General features: G+C 41.2%; 2 protein-coding genes across 3 annotated transcripts in view; one reads left to right on the top strand and one right to left on the bottom strand.

The window, feature by feature from the left end:
• The window catches only part of LOC143028519 (uncharacterized), a 63,889-nt gene extending 57,024 nt beyond the window's left edge, over positions 1 to 6,865 (bottom strand). The window contains exons 1-3 of one of the 2 annotated variants that reach the window (XM_076190731.1): positions 6,296 to 6,865; positions 1,241 to 1,439; positions 224 to 338 (exon numbers count right to left, since the gene is read on the bottom strand). In XM_076190731.1, coding sequence (XP_076046846.1) covers positions 224 to 338; positions 1,241 to 1,439; positions 6,296 to 6,865 — 884 coding nt within the window. The remainder of the gene's footprint in view (positions 1 to 223; positions 339 to 1,240; positions 1,440 to 6,295) is intronic. The other variant, XM_076190732.1, reaches the window with a different exon arrangement.
• Positions 6,866 to 6,890: 25 nt separating this feature from the next.
• The window catches only part of GABPI (zinc finger DHHC-type palmitoyltransferase GABPI), a 53,002-nt gene continuing 42,223 nt past the window's right edge, over positions 6,891 to 17,669 (top strand). Inside the window, exon 1 of the mRNA XM_076190733.1 lies at positions 6,891 to 7,145. Within this exon, the coding sequence (XP_076046848.1) occupies positions 6,891 to 7,145 (255 nt within the window). The remainder of the gene's footprint in view (positions 7,146 to 17,669) is intronic.

Here is a 17,669-nt window from a genome sequence, read left to right as displayed (position 1 = left end):
ATTCTCTGCACTAGAGTATGTGGGAACAACAAATTGGGCTGAATCACACTGAATCTAAGTACAAACCCATCAAAATGGACCAAATATATTTTGTACTAATGAATAATGTTTTAGAATCAGTTAAATCAAGTCTGGTTTGGTGTATTATCTATTTTTCTAACTATACTGTAACATCTACAAATTTCAACAGTATAACTAAAAACAAAAACATTAATCAACTTACCTTAAGTCAATATCTTCTATTGTATCTACATGATGAACCAGGGACAACAGGAGAGCATAAACGGCTTTAACCTGACAGTTTCCAGCTAAGAATGTGACTGTAATGAAAATATTTCCTGCATCCTTTAATGATGATACTCCACAACAGCTTAGACTGTATATCATTCAAGAAATTTCAACAATAAGTAAAAGAATAACTATATCTAAACTACAGTAAAAAAACAAAAAACAAAAGGCAAAGGTGACATGGTTGCTGTCCTCAGAACCATCAAAGGTAAGGACAAAATTTACAAAGCTCTCTTAGTACAAGATAAAGAACATACAGAGGATATAGCAAATTTAATAAATCCATTACCCCCCTTCTCTCTTTTAGACCTTTGGTCTCCAAGTAAACTGGCCACAGCCACTGGTTCACCCCATAAGTCACTTGGTAAAGAAATTTTGTGTTGCTGTCTGGAAAGAATGAGTGTAAGACAGTGTAGTATAAAGTATATTGTATATTTCTTTGTGGTGGTTGCATCTAGAGTCTGTATGCTCCGATTTCCATGGTAGTTGATGGAGAGTTACTTTGTCAAAGGCTTTCTCTAGATCTAGGCACACATAATCTATGAGGTTTCTTGTGTGGGTGATGGGGGTCATGGGTGTGTCAAATGTGAGGCCCAGTGCTGTGTGTTTTTCATTTAAGAGAAGGGATTGGTTTTTTAATGAGATGGCAGAGTGTTTCTTGGATTCATTTTCATCAATGGTTAGCAGTGTACATTTGACTGCTATCTTGTACTTCTTGTGCTGTGCAATTAATGTTTCGTCATCTACATATGTATGCCCTTTGATGAGTTCTAGTTTTGGAATGGGGAGGTTAGGTGTGAAAAGGTAGAACCGAGTTGGTAATGATATTACTATGTGTGAGACTGTCATACACCCATTTAAAGTTGAAAATTGGTTCTGAGACATTTTGAATTGTCCATCACGTAAAAAGTTTGTCTGGCTGAGGCCAACTTCAAAATGAAACCATACTTACTGGGCAGTCTGGCAAGACGGCCACATGGAGGGATGCAAATCAGTTGAGCAGGTAGAAGCTGAAGGGTCCTCCACAGACATGTCATGACTTGCCCAATATCCATGGCAAAAGCATGCACGGAATCCCCAGTGACTTTCACCACACGCAGCCTCACAAAGACAACTTCAGGAGACAATTTCCAAGTTTGAACAAGAGATGGCTGAAATCCAAGAACAGTTCATGAAAGGATATAGAAAAATCCAAGCTCCTGATTCAACTAACATCTACACAAATTAACCCTTTCTATTTTGTGTGGCACATTTATTTTTATTCTGGCCAATGCCCAGTTGGGACCCACAATGGGATTCTGTATGAGGAGGTCCTGCAAAACAAATATCAAATGACACTCATCTTCAAATCCAACCAATACCCTCACCATCCCTATGGACATGCAGTCCTGAGGGACTGACACTTGGTCTCTTGACTGGAATCCAGATCTCTTATCAACTTCTAATATCTTTCCTCTGTCTCTCTCACTCGCCCCCATCCCCTTTTTTTTTTCTACTGTGCCTTTCTGGCATCTAGAGAATCTTCTATGTAGGAAAAATATATTAAATCAATACAAAAATGTTTTGGAAGGAAATTAAGAGAGGAAGGGGAGGTGAGTCAAGTAGAGAAGAAAAGGTAAAAAGTGCAGATGGACAGAAGAGGAGGTGGTAAGGGAAGACAGGCAGAGTATTTTAGAGAGCTCTTGAATGTGGAGGAGAATAGGGAAGGATTGGTGGTAGCAGTGTGAGGTGCTAAGAAAATGATGGTGATGGTAGAGGAAAATGGAGGAGAAATAAGAAAAAATGAGGTGCAAATAGCTCTGAAAATTATAAGAATAGGTAAGGCACCTGGGTTAGATGAGTGTCATGCAGAGCATCTGAAGAGAACAGGTACAGTAATAGTGGACTGATTAATGAGGTTGTTTAATGTGTGTCTAATGGAAGGTAGAATGCCTGTACAGTTCTGCTTTACTAGAGGAAATGGGACAAACGTGAATGTAGTTTTTTCAGAGGGTTGTTTGTTAAGTGTAGTTGAGAAGGCTTATAGGAGCATTTTAATTGAGACTATTAGGAGAGGAACAGGGGGAGTAATTGGTGAGGAACAGTGTGGGTTTAGGAAAGGGAGAGGTTGCAAGGATCAGTTTTGTGGTAAGGCAGATATGTGAGATAGCTTTAGCAAAGGGTAAGGGTGTTTTTTGGGCCTTAATGGATTTGAAAAAGGCTTATGACAGGGTAGACAGAAAGGCACTGTGGGAGGTTTTGCAAATATATGGGATTGGGGGAAAGTTGTTTAGGGCAGTCAAGAGTTTTTACGAGAATAGTAGGGCCTGTGTTATGGAAAATGGAGAGGGCAAGTGGTTTGAGGTAAAGGTAGGAGTGTGTCATGTATGTGTTATTTTGTGGCTGTTGAATGTGCACACTCCTTTTAACAAACTAAAAATTGCTTCTCTAGTATGCAAGCAGTGACAATGTCATTGCTCAAACATGTTTTTCTTCATTCTCTCCATCCACCATCCTGGCTGATTAATGTTAGCTTTAAAACAGGATAGAACATTAGTGTTCAGCAAGTGTTTGTGTTTATAGTTAAATGGAAAGATCTCTTTCTTCTCCATCTTCATCGATTTCCAAGAATGCCTGGCTCATATTACTACACATCTCATCATTTCCACATCTAGCAGCAGCTTAGGTGCTGGGACCTACAGGAATAATTGGACCCACAACTGGTCTTCTTGCACACACATTTGATGATTTGAGTAGCTGTGGCTGGAGGATCCCTTGTTGGGAATGGCACCAGTCTATCCCCTCTTCCTTCCACCCATGGTGTGTGGTGGTTGCCGAGGGTGGGGAATGTCATCCTGGTACCACACCATGGCCTGGTAATGTGCCTGGGCTATGGTTTCATGCAAGGCTCCTCATGTCAGAGGTAGTTTTTGAGTTTATTTGTTTCTTGGTTATAACCCTCTACCCAATATCACCAACATCCACCACACTGGTACCAGGCTCATAGACTTGACAAACAAATGTTTTAATGGGATATTCAATGTCAACACCCAGCTCCTCGCAGGTTTCCAGTGCAGCAAATGCAGATACTAACTCCATGGAGCATCTGTTTAGTGTGTATCAACAGGTCAGCTTCCTCTTGCCAGCAAATAAACCTGTAATGTTGGCTCCAGATAAGACATGAAATCCTGGTTAAGGTTTCAGCCTTTACAGTGCTAAGTGCATTCATTTCTGGTCCCAGTGGGATTACCCACTTCTTGTTCCTCACACCAGTGATGAAGTAGGTGTTCCTGCCGAGCTGATGGTAATGGTGGATTGCAAGGACAAATACATCAGTGTCAGGTGACTGAATGTAGAGTTCTGTTGCTCTTCTTTGAGCAGCATCCAAAATGTGTAGGATAATTCTTGTGTCAATATATTCTTGGGAGCTGCAGAGATGTTGAACATTAACAGATTTAGAAAGGATCTCTTGCAGTGGTGGAGAACTTTCTTTGCAAGATAAACCCTTACTTCATCTTTGGTTGTGGTACTGGACAAGAACTGCATTGTTGACATCTTACTAACTGATGTATTGTCTGTGACATGATGAGCAATACATAATGATCTGACTAATAGCTAGAACATTTCAATGAATGGTGGTAGAACGGACTGTCTCTGCTCCAATACTTGCAGCAAGTCCTGCAACTAACCAGCAAACAAAGGTAAAGAGTGGTTTGGGGACATGTTGTTCAGCATCGTCATTGATCAGTTCTCTTTTAAATCCCCATGGGTGCTTGTTCTGTGCAGTAATGACAGCCCGGAGAACAGAGGCACTCTTGAATAGCTGCCTCGTGTCATTTTCAGTTGTCTGCCAACTACAGTACAGACATGATCTGACTCATTGCGCAGTTTTGCTTTCGTGGGCATCATCGGTGTGAGAGGTGATTTTCTCTTTAAAATATCTCGTGTAGATGGTTTTATGTGGACACCACTGGATTCAAATATACTACAGTAAGATGACTTAAGGTTTGTCATGTTAAGAACTTCCCTGCCTGGAGTAGAGTGCGAACTGGGCTGACAAACTCAATGTCTGAGACTATTTTGCCAACATTGACCTCTTGCTGTGCATACTATCTGTCTCCACTGCTGCTAGTTACACCACGTTGGACATTCTGAACCCAGCATGAGAGGTGATACTTATCATCATTGGTACGCATCGTCCTCAACGATGGCGGCACTTAGCTACCTTCCAAGTCTGATTTGCTCGCATCAACAGCCTTTTGCAGTTGTTTCCCTGCATTGAATGTAAACACCTCATGAACTGCCTCTTGGTAGAAGAAACACGGGTTTGCATTGAAAGGAGATGTTGCTGAGCATGTGAAATGAGAAGTCTCGCTTTCATAAGTCTGGTACATTAGCGGCTGCAGAATCCACGTCTTGAATGAAGATGCTGACTCTCTCCATGTTGGCAGGTCTTTCGGTATCGTACCCTGACACGCTCTAAGTGATCATTGTGACAAGTATTCCCATAAAATTTTCTGTGCCACTTTGCCTTTTTGTCTTTCAGATCGGCAGCAATCGTCCGCAGTTTTGTATATAATCAGCATCTCCATACTGTCTTCTTTCGTAGGTAAATTAGAGGAACTTAGAACATGTTCTTTTGAGGGTTCAGTCACTAGGTCACAATTGCCTGGCTCCTGACACTGAATATACAGCCTGAAATCAGTTCCTGGTCTTGGTTTTTTACTGGTGTTTGGCTCCATCTTGTGACTACTCATCATGGCTCATTTCGTCACAAAATTTCAACAACAAAATATGGCGATGTCATTTCCCCACTTCCTAGCAATGCTAAGAACACGTCCATTATGGTTACCAAAAATGAATACGCAAAACCAACGGGGACTTCAATGTTACATCCCCCACCTCCAGTACACACGTTATCAGTTGTGAAAACCAAAGTAGGAAATCAGTTAATCGATGTTCGTTTACCTGTTAAACTTGGAAAATAGATAAATACTATAGGTAATGTAAATATACACTGACTTACAATAATTCGTATAATATATGGCGATTGCTAATATATTTGTAGTAGTTATGTCGATTCAAGGTGTCAGAAACGCAAAGACAAATTCCTGTTCATATTCACCGCAAGGAGCATTGGCCGACGTTCACCCTTGGGTCCAGAAACAAACTACCGATTGCTAGGTGAAGTACAACACAAATTGTGCAGTTGTAAATCAAAATGTGCAGTTGAAAAAACAATTTGTGCTGCTATGTAATTCTTGCACAAAATATAGTGGCTAATTATTAGTAAAATACCCCTCAGAATTACTCAGACTCCATCTCAGAAAAATCCAGTGCACTGGCTTCTTGGGGTTTTATGCTGACCCCGGACCACTTCGTCCCAATGGCTTCGACCCTTCGAGCCTCGCCTCTGACCATTTTGTACAAACCTGAAACTTCCTTAGAATAATCCCTGCCGCACGACTTTCTAATATGCAATTACTTTATGAGAAAACCGAGATTACCGACCTACGAGGCGCTGGTAACTTTTTAAATAAAAGACAGCAAATGACGGTGTTACCTATCTTAGCTAATGTAGCCTTATCCTGTATCTGTAATCATACATATATGCCCAATGCACCACACATTAATTAGTTATTAATGTAATACCACCAGACCTAGGATTATGGGCCTACTATAGAAAAGGAAGGATTCAATACTACATATCGTAAATGTGAGTTCCACTAAATCTATATACAATTAAAATCAAATGGAAAAAGGTAAAATCAACATTCACACTACCATGTGGCCAATCATACTTACTACACCTTGATCATGGAATGGGTTGGTTGGTTAGAGGGACGGGTGAGGGATCCACCCCTCTTCCATGTCGCTGAAGATCCAAATTACCTTGGTTTGAATATTCAAGGGATCGTTAATCATTTATTTTGTCACCGGAAGGGTGGGGTGGAGCAAATAAGTGTAGCCACATGGGATCAATATACTCTGGAGTAACCTTGTAAAGTCAAATATCAATAGAACTCACATGAATGTGGAATGCATATGTTGATCCTGGAGTCGGTTCATGGTTGAGCATCTTCTTCACCCTCAACTTCGCAATAGATGTGGATATTTCTTTCACTTTGTCATTCCAGTTTTCCTGGTTGACTGTAAATACAACTCCATTTCTGTGTATATGTTTGATTCTCAGATCAATCAATTCATGCGAGACTTCGTAATCAAGTTTCTGTTTTCTATAAAGGGAAATGTAGGGATTCTCTGATACAATGCTATCCAAGACTGAATTTGAACTCCCCTCGATGATTTCATGGATTTCACTAATTTGCCAAATGTGAATCAAGTATAGGTCATTCCCGTCTTCAACATCCTTAAACATTCCCTTCAGACTATTCCTAGATTCTTGGGGTGGTTGGCATGATACTATTGCGGAGTACTTGGCCTCATTACTACTGCAAATACCAAATAGACCCTTCACTTTCTTTGCACTAAATGAACTTTCCTCTTCTACTAAATTCTGTAATGCTAAAAATATCTTAGTCAACAATTTTTCTTTTGCAATATACTGTACTGTTTCTGGAAGTAATGGCGTGCCCATACTACTATAGAAGCATACAGTGAAAATGCCAAGTAATGGTACACAATTCAGTAATGACTTCTCAGAAATTAGGTACAAGGAAAGAAAACTCACAAGTTCGGAAACAAACACATTTGATGCCCTTGGATTATCTTTCAAGAATAGTAGAAGGGAAGAAACATTTTCCTTGAGATCAACAACCGTCCTTGATGAGATAATGCCTTGTATACACAGCTTTAATCCACGCACTTGTTTGTCATTGCCTAGATCTTCTATGAGGGAATCTACAAATACTTTAATGGTAAGCCTTGCTGAGAAAAGTTTCATAAATTCTCGCACCTCTGCCATATATGAAGGTTCATCAGTAATACGTTTCCAGGTGGAATTGTGACGTATCTCTTCGTCCTTCAGTATCTCGTCTAAATTGTACAAACCCAGCCTCACCAAGTGCCTTCTGTCAGTCACTGTGGGAAGTAGAGTTGTTGCCATTTCACTTAATTTAACACGTTCATATGATTTTCCGTGGCCAAACCGTACACGATTTGTTAAGAATCCCTTTATACTGAAATCGTTGCAGAACTATAATCCAACTACGATTTTGACGTTATGATCAACTTTCGCTATCCCAGTCGTCTTCCACATAGTCAACTTCAGCCAAATCCTGCTCCTCTTGTTTATTACATCCCTGGCTTGAGCTAGGTTGATTCAGCTTAGAGATGGTGAAGCCAATCTATGAAGCGAGGCAGAAATTACCTAGGTCATTATTTGTAAGCAGAAGTTGTGAATATTACTACATCAATCAGTGATGACATTTCATGTCTTCGATGTATGACACCTCACCATTTATTTTCCTTTTATGCATTTTACTCATTCTAGTACTGTTTCAATAAAAAAAATCACAGCTCGTTATATGTAATTAACTGGAGCTTCATGATACTTCATCTACATTCATTATATGATTATCTGACAAACCTTGATTTCGTTGCAAGGGAACTGACCTAGACTTTCACGCGTACACATCCTACGATATGGCAACGTGTAGTGTCTTGATAATACGGGCCTTGTAAATCCTGCTTTGTGGTTTCGGCTTATCGGTTTATCACTGTTTACAGCTGTCCATTATCTTTCATTCTTAACTTCTTGATGTTTTTCATGTCTTATTAATATCCATATTAACATGTAATATTTGTATTGACGAAAAAATATAATGCCGATCATTCACATTACATTGCAAATTTAAGTTTTCATATCAATGAACTGGTCGCATGAGGCCTCGCCTTTCATTACTAATGTTATTCTCACAAGTACATTGAAGCGAAAATCCTAATAATTGACAGAACTCACTATCAAAGAAAATTTTTGTAATTAATAATTACATCAATAACTGCTATGACAGATATATGTAGGCTACACACACACACACGCACACAGACATTAGAACAAAGAAGAGAGACAGGAGACTTGATAACTATTTATAGAATCATGAAAGGCATAGAAACTATTGATAGAGAGGCTCTAATAAAATGGGATAGTAGAAATACAAGAGGACATGGAAAGAAAATCAAGAAAGACAGTTATAGAAGGGACCTGAAAAAGAACAGCTTTCCCTACAGAGTAATAGACATCTGGAACAAGTTGGACGAAAAAGTGGTGTGTGTAAAAACAATTCATGAATTAAAAAACAGTTTAGATAAAATGAGATATGAAGACGGGGCACCACGAGGATAGCTCCCCTTCCCGTAAAATACAACTAGGTAAATACACACACACACACACACACAAACACAAGGAGATTATTAGAGTATATATATATATATATATATATATATATATATATATATATATATATATATATATATATATATATATATGTGTGTGTGTGTGTGTGTATTTACCTAGTTGTACCTAGTTGTATTTACCTAGTTGTATTTTACGGGAAGGGGAGCTATGCTCGTGAGGTCCCGTCTTCATATCTCATTTTATCTAAACTATTTTTAAATTCATGTATTGTTTTTGCACACACCACTTTCTCATCTAACTTGTTCCAACTGTCTATTACTCTGTGAGGAAAGCTGTTCTTTTTCAAATCTCTTCTATAGTTGTCTTTTCTTATTTTCTTTCCGTGTCCTCTTGTATTTCTGTCATCCCATTTTATCAGATTCTCTCTATCAGTAATTTCTATGCCTTTCATGATTCTGTAAATAGCTATCAAATCTCCTCTCTCTCTTCTTTGCTCTAGTGTCTGTAGTTTAAGTTTTTGTAGTCTCTCTTCATATGATAATTTTGAGAGTGTTGGTGCCAATTTTGTAATTGCTCTTTGTATTCTTTCAAGTTTTTTTTATACATTTTTTTGTACTTGGTGACCATATCGTTGCTGCATATTCCAATCTTGGTCTTATCAGGGTGATTAGGATTTTCCTCACCATTTCTTCATCCAGGTATGTAAATGGCACTTTGATTGTTCTTATTAAATTATAAGTTTCTCCAAAAATCTTATTTATATGTTTCTCAGGTGACATATTATTCATAACAATGACTCCCAGGTCCTTCTCATTTTCTACTTTTTTTATTCCTTCTTCTCCCAAATTATATGATCCTGTTATTCTGTTTTTGCTTTTTCCAAATTCCATTATACTACACTTTTTTGTATTGAACTCCATCTCCCACTTCCTACTCCATTCTTGTACTTTATTTAGATCTCTCTGTAGTGATTCACAATCTTCTTCCGTGTTCACTCTTTTCAGTAGTTTTGCATCATCTGCAAAGAAGCTCATATAGCTTTCAATTCCTTCATCCATATCATTAATATATATAGCAAACATTATTGGGGCCAGAACTGTTCCCTGCGGGACACCGCTTATTACTTCATTCCATTTTGAGTGCTGGTCTCTTATCACTACTCTCATTTTTCTTTCTTGCAAAAAGTCTTCCATCCAATTTAGCAATTTACCTTGTATTCCTCCTTCATATTCTAATTTCTTAAGCAACTTCTTATGTGGTACTTTGTCAAAAGCTTTTTTTAGGTCTAGAAATGCACAATCAGCCCATCCATCTCTTTCTTGTATTATATCTATTAGCCTTGAATAGAAACATATTAAATTGGTGACGCATGATCGTCCTTGTCTGAATCCAAATTGCCTTGGATTTAGTACGTTGTTTTTTTCCAAGTATTTTACCCGTCTACTTTTGATAATTCTTTCACAAATTTTTGCTATTGTACTTGTTAGAGAGACTGGTCTATAGTTGGTAGGTTCTTCTTTATTTCCTCCTTTATATATAGGTACTATATTTGCTTTTTTCCAATCTTCTGGAACTTTTCCTTCTTTTAAGGAACTGCTTATTATGCTATGTATTTTGTCTGCCAGTTCATTCCTGCATTCTTTCAGAATCCAGTTTGCTATTTCATCTGGCCCATGCGATTTTCTGACATCAAAATTACCCAAGTGTGTCAATATTTCATTCTTTGTTACTTCTATTTCTTCCATAGGGGGGACTTTTTCTTTCCACTCAATCTCTTCAGGTTGTATATTTTCCCTTGTAAACACTGATTTAAAATGTTTGTTCATAATTTCTGCCATTTCCATTTCCTCAGTGTATTCAACTCCTCCTTGTCTTAATTTCTCCAAGTCTTGTTTGGTTTTCAGTTTATTGTTTACAAATCTGTAGAATAGTTTTGGTTGATCTTTACACTTTTCTATAACATCTTTTTCATATTTTCTTTTTTCCTCTCTGCACTTTTGTACATATTCATTTTTATAACCAGTATATATTTTCCATTTTTCAGGTTTTCTGTCTTTTTTCCATCTGGTCCAGGCTTTGTCTCTTTTGTCCTTTAACTCCCTACAACTTTTGTTGTACCAGCATTTTACATATTCTTTTTCTTGTTTTTGTCTTGGGACATACTTTTCCACTCCTTTTTTGTAAATTTTTGTCAAAATATTCCATTTCTCTTCCACTGATGTTTCTTCTTTGTATATTTCTTCCCAGTTTTCTTGTTGAAAGAATTCTCTTATTTTATCAAAGTTTGTTTTTTCATACATCATTCTTCCTTTTCTATATTGTTCATTTCTTTTCATATATTTTTCTTCATTAAGTTCCAGTTCAATCAATATGTGGTCACTTTTACCTATTGGTGTTTTATATTCAATCTTGTCCACTATTCTAGGTTCAGATGTAATTATTAAGTCTAGCCTCGATGGTTCTTCTTCATTTCTATACCTAGTGTTCTCTTGTATCCATTGTGTCATTGAATGGTCAGTAATCATCTCAAGTAGAGCATTTCCCCATGAGTCATCACCACTCTTTACTGTCATTTCTTCCCAGCAGATTTCTTTGCAATTAAAGTCGCCCATCATAACTATTCTTCCTCCGTCTTCCATTATTTTAGTTAATGCTATCTTTGTGTCCTCTAACATACTTTTATGTTCACTCTCCTCCCATGAGGCTGTTTTCGGAGGCACATAATTGATCACAAATTTTCTGCTCTTCTTATCTCGGTCTTCCACTTCTATCATAATCATCTCTACTGTATTCTTTCCATATATGACACCTTTCACGTTTATATCCTTCTTAGTCAGGAACATAACTCCACCCCCTTGTTTTTTCTCTCTGTTTCTAATCCAATAATTGTATGCATCATGTCCTACACTGTTGGGTGGTAGTGGGCCTTTTAATTTTGTTTCTACAATTCCCATTATGTCCGGTTCATTTTCTTTCAAATAATCATTCAGTTCATTCAATCCTGTTATCAATCCATCTATATTTGTGTAAGACGCTCTTAGTTTTCTGCCACTTCCATTGTGTTCTCTGTTTCCCTTATGTTTTTCTTTAGTATGTCGAACTGCTTTATTTTCATGTTCACTACTCTCCAATAGAATCTCTCTTTCTCTGACTCCGTTCTTTCCTCGTTTTTTGCCTTAGCTTCAAGTCTTTTCTGCTTTTCTGCCTCTCTTTCCTCCTTATTCATTTCTCTTTTTATCCATACCTTTTTATATTGGTCATTTGTTGCTAGTTTCCCTGTTTTGGATAGAATTTTCTCTGCCGTTGTTTGTGACCTGAATTTAATCTTAATTGGTCTGGTCTTATCTGTACTATATTTTCCGAGTCTGAATTTTTCCTCAATTTCCTTTATAATTTCTGGTTCATCTTCCTGGACTAATTTGAATAAACTGCTTACTCTTTCATTTTCCTCCTTGATTCTTGCGGTTCTATCTGGGTTATGTTTCTCTTCCATTCCTAATATAATTATACATTTCTTTTTGTCAGCTAATTCTCTTACTATATTCTCCTTCTGTCTCATCACTTTAATAACTGAGTCTTCATTATGTTCTTTCAATTGCTGTTTGACTATGTCAGTGAATGAAACCTTATTCCCTTCTTGGGTTGTTCTCCAATTTTTAGCTTCTTTAGCTATTTTCTCTCTGTTTTCATTACTATTCTTCTTCAATTCCTCATTCTCCTCCTTTACATTTCCTAACTGTCTTTTTAGGTCCTCTATTTCTTCAGTTAAGTTTCTGTTTGCCTTCTCTAGTTGTTCCAACCTTTCAATTCTCTGGAAAATGGAGTCAACATTACCTAACTTACGTTCCAAGTCCTCGATCACCTTATCAACTCTCTCCTCTAGTCTTATCAGTCGGGGGGGGGTTGTGTCCCCCCCCACCCTCTTTAAATCCCTGGAACATATTCTCGTCACTTTCTACTGTATTGCTCCTCTCTATACTTCTAATCTTTACATTTTTATTAGACATTTCATCCTCACTCAGTCTTTTGTTTACCTTTCGCTTGTCTGGCTGGGCCAAGTCTACTCCCTCCTCATTTCCTTCCATTTCCCTCAGTAATCCCTCCCCTTTTCCTCTTTCCCTACTTTCCCACTAATCCACGAGCAATTTCCCCCCCACCCTGTAAAAACACTAGGCACTTCTCTTTGCGTTGGGATCCACAGACTTCAGTTTTCTTCAGAACGTCATCCAAGCCGTCCATTCGCTGAAGTGTGTGTGTGTGTGTGTGTTTGTGTATATGAATATATATATATATATATATATAATATATATATATAGGTATAAATATGTATATATATATATATTCTCATGGATCATCAATAAGGGTCTAAGATAATAGAACAAGGGTGGTAGATGGGAGTAGAATGGGTATGAGTTAGTGCGTGCCTTTGACTTGGCAACCTATCTTATGTGGGGGAAGAAGCCCTTGGTGTGTGTGTGTGTATATATATATGTGTGTGTGCATTAATTATTTTCTTAAAGGTATTTTCCATATACCTTATTATAGACTTGTGTTCCTTAATAACGAAATTTATGACTTGGCTGTATGTAGTCATATTAGCTAGATCGCGATTTCGGGTTCAAGACCCTTCTTCAGTAGCTATAGGGATGTTCTTTCTTATCAGGATAAGAATTAATCCGATGAGTCTAGTTAAAGTTCTAAATTTTATACTAGAGTTTCTCACTTGGTAATCACTTTGGGGGAGGTCACCTGGTTTTCGGGCAGTGACGAAATGTCACATGCATTGGAGAGCCTCCGGGTTCGTGTTGTGGAGGAATGTGGCATGCTTGTGGTCATAGCATTTTGTCTCGTATTTGCACTAGTGGCGTTTTGTCTCGTATTGGCGTTTGTGGTGTTATGTTTCATGTTTGTATTTGTAACGGTTTGTCTCAAGCTTGGAAGAGCTCTAAGGTCGTCTGCTTGTACATTTAGGTTTGGGCATAACACTAGCAAGAGAGACCCTAAAGAAAAACACTGAGATCTTGGATTTATGTACTGACGATAGACGCCTCCCAATTTTAGAAGCATTGTATATTAAAGAATTAAGCCCAAATCTAAATATACAAGCAGACGACCTTAGAGCCCTTCCAAGCATGAGACAAACCGTTACAAATACACCACAAACACCAATACGATACAAAACGCCACTAGTGCAAATACGAGACAAAACGCTATAACCACAAGCATGCTACATTCCTCCACAACACGAACCCGGAGGCTCTCCAGTGCACGTGACATTTCGTCACTGCCCGAAATACCAGGTGACCTCCCCCAAAGTGATTACCAAGTAAGAAACTCTAGTATAAATCTTAGTACTTTAACTAGACTCATCGGATTAATTTCTAACCCTGATAAGAAAGAACATCCCTATAGCTACTGAAGAAGGGTCTTGAACCCAAAATCGCGATCTAGCTAATATGACTACATACAGCCAAGTCATAAATTTCGTTATTAAGGAACACAAATCTATAATAAGGTATATGGAAAATACCTTTAAGAAAATAATTAATGCACAACTAGCCATCACTTTTAATGATAAATGCATTAGAGAAAAATCCTGCCCAAATATACTTACAATATTGAATGTATATATGTATATATATATATATATATATATATATATACATATATATATATATATATATACACATATATATATGCATGTGTGAATGATATTTTGACGCAACCAGAATGGATTTCTCCCCGTCTTCTCTTTTTATTCTGCATGAGGAGACGAAGAGGGGGTCGCCGATTAAATGAAGCGGCCTTGCTGTTGTACAGCCGCGACAAGTCACGTGGCAGGGAACGTGACTGATGTCCACGACCTGACGCTTCTCCGCGAGCGCGACCCTGCTTGACCCGACCTAACCTAGTGCAATTACCTAATTACGCACCACGGGTAACTTGGCCACGCAGTATATATATCGGCTTCCGCCGCATGTAAAATCAGTTCACTCGTACCTTACAATAAAGGAGACGAACTCACCAAAACCTCTTTCTCTTCACCAATAGTAGCATCGCTACACTGGTGACCATTCGGAGCGACAATGGACCCATCTACCGCCGCCAACCCCGACGCCACGCTACCTGCTACCAACACCATCAACGCCGTCTCCTTGAAGCTGCCACATTTTTCTATGGTCGACGTCCCCTCCTGGTTTCGACGAACGGAGATTCAGTTCCACCTGCGCAATATCAGCGTGTCCCAAACGAAGGCAGACTATGTTCTCGAGGCGATCCCCAAGGATGTGTTCCCAATCATCTCCCAATGGCTTGATCAACACGACGGCGTTATCCAGTATGACGTTCTGAAACAGTACCTGCTTCAGGAATTCACGCCGTCAGCAGCCTCCAGAGCCGCAAAAATCCTCCAACTCTCCCAACAGCCACTGGGTGACATCAAACCAAGTACAGCATACTTCAAGATGATGTCCATCGCTCGCCTCCCACCCACAGCCAACGGAACCAGCAGGAACGTCGATATGCTTCGTCAAATGTGAATCGTGCGCCTCCCAGCGTCCGTCCGATCCGCCGTTGGCAACGCCAAGGAAATGACCACCGACGAAGTATCACGGAAGGCGGACCATCTCGCCGATGCCCACGCCGCCGCAGCAAGGAGTCAGGATGTCTGTGCTACGGACGACATCACGGACGAAATCTTCGCCGCAGCAGCATTGCCAGCCAACAGGCGCCAACACCAGCAGAGGCAGCGACGCCGGTCCACCCCCGCTCTGCACCTGTGCTACTACCACACAAGATTCGGCGCCTTCGCCAAGAAATGCCAACCAGGATGTACCTGGACAAAAAACGCCTAAATGGGTCACCGTCCATCACGGTGGGCCCTACAGGCGCAACGGGCCTCTACATCAACGACAAGGCCTCTAAACGTCGTTTCCTTGTCGACACTGGTGCTTGCAGGTCCATAATTCCTGCATCCGCTGCAGAACGCCGGGTCCCCAAGGACGTTGGCGTTAGGCTCGTCGCAGCTAACGGCACTACCATAGCTACCTACGGGTGGAAACGCCTGAACCTCACCTTTGGGAGTCGCCACTACTCATGGAACTTCATCCTGGCAAACATCAAGACGCCCCTTCTCGGTGCTGACTTCCTCGCTCATTACAGGTTACTGGTCGACGTCGCCAACAGCCGCCTAGTCTGCGCAACCGCATCCGTCTCGACGCCCCTGCAAATCGCGCCACAGCCAACCACGGTCGCCACCATCGACGCTAGAATGCCCTACGCCCACCTGCTCACGGAATTCCCCGACGTCTTCAAGCCTGAGCTGCGACAGACACCACAGACGCCAGCTATATATGGCGTGTACCACTACATCAAGACGTCTGGGCCCCCGGTATTTGCCAAATACCGCCGCCTACCGCCCGAGAAACTCGCCGTCGCCAAGAAAACCTTCCAAGAGATGGAGAGACTAGGCCTATGCCAAAAGGCCTCCAGCCCTTGGTCCTCACCTCTCCACCTCGTCAAGAAGAACGATGGTTCCTGGCGCCCCTGTGGAGACTACCGGCGGCTGAACATGATGACGGAACCTGACCACTACCCACTCCCAAACATCGCCGACGTCACCACATACCTCAACGGCGCCAAGATCTTTTCGACACTGGACCTCCTGAAGGGCTACTACCAAGTTCCGGTGCATACAGACGACATCCCGAAGACCGCCATCACCACCCCCTTCGGGACGTACACCTTTAATTACTCCTGCTTCGGCTTGCGAAACTCAGGTGCGACCTTCCAGCGCCTAATGGACGGCATCCTCGGCGACCTCGACTTCTGCGTCTGCTACGTCGACGATATTCTGGTCTTCTCCAACTCGCCTGACCAGCACCTCCAACACCTGCGGACCATCCTCGAGCGTCTCCAGGACAACGGCCTCGTTGTCCGCTTTGACAAATGCAGCTTCGGAAAAAAGTCTGTCCCATTTTTGGGACACCTCATCTCTCCTGACGGCGTTCGTCCCCTGCAGGATAAAGTCGCCGTGGTCGACAAATTTCCCAAACCTACTACCATCAAAGCCTTGCAGGAATTTATTGGGATGGTCAACTTCTATCACCGTTTCCTCCCTAACATCGCTCAAACGCTGCACCCACTTTATAACGCCCTTCACGGAAAACCGAAGGACCTCCTGTGGAACCCCGCCATGGAAGCTGCCTTCGTCAACGCCAAAAAACCCTTGCACGTGCCACCACCCTCTCCTTCCCTGCACCAGGTGCCCAGCTACAACTGTCGACGGACGCCAGCAATGTCGCCATAGGGGGTGTGCTCAAACAAACCCTCAGTGGCAGACCTACACCCCTCGGTTTCTTCAGCAGGAAACTCTTCAACGCCAAGCTCAACTACAGCACCTTCGACAGAGAGCTCCTCGCCATCCACCACGCCGTCCACCACTTTCGCCATTTCCTCGAGGGCTCCTCATTTATCATCAACCTCTGGTGCACGCCTTCACAAAACAACAGGACGTTTGGTGTGCCAGACAGCGCCGCCACCTCTCCGCCATCGCCGAGTTCAATTGCACCATCAGGCACGTCCCCGGTACAAACAACCCCGTCGCAGACGCCCTCTCCCGAATAGCCATCGACGCAGTTCAACTCGGCCTCGACTACGCAGCTATCGCCAGAGAGCAACAGGAGGATCCTGAAACACTTGCCTACAGGACATCCATCACATCCCTTAAGTGGCAAGACGTCCCTTTTCACGACAACCACACCATCCTCTGCGACATCAGTACCGGCCGCCCACGACCCCTCATCCCAGCTGCCTTCCGACGTCAAGTGTTCAATTTAATACACGGCCTGTCTCACCTTTCAGGGCGCGTCACTGCGAAGCTCCTGAAGCAGAAATTCATCTGGCACAGCATCTCCAAGGACGCAAAGGAGTGGGCCAGATCCTGCATTGCCTGCCAGCAAAGCAAAATTCATCGCCACACTGAATCAGGCATCGGATCATTCCATCAGCCCCGACGACGCTTCGCACACATGTCGACGTCGTCGGCCCACTCCCACTGTCGGAAGGCCATCATTACCTCTTCACC

The sequence above is a fragment of the Oratosquilla oratoria genome, chromosome 9 (genome assembly GCF_046742065.1).
Source record: "Oratosquilla oratoria isolate Oo_2021 chromosome 9, ASM4674206v1, whole genome shotgun sequence".
Lineage (NCBI taxonomy): Eukaryota > Metazoa > Arthropoda > Malacostraca > Stomatopoda > Squillidae > Oratosquilla > Oratosquilla oratoria.
Note: the sequence above shows the minus strand (reverse complement) of the source record. Positions and strands in the feature narration are given on the sequence as shown.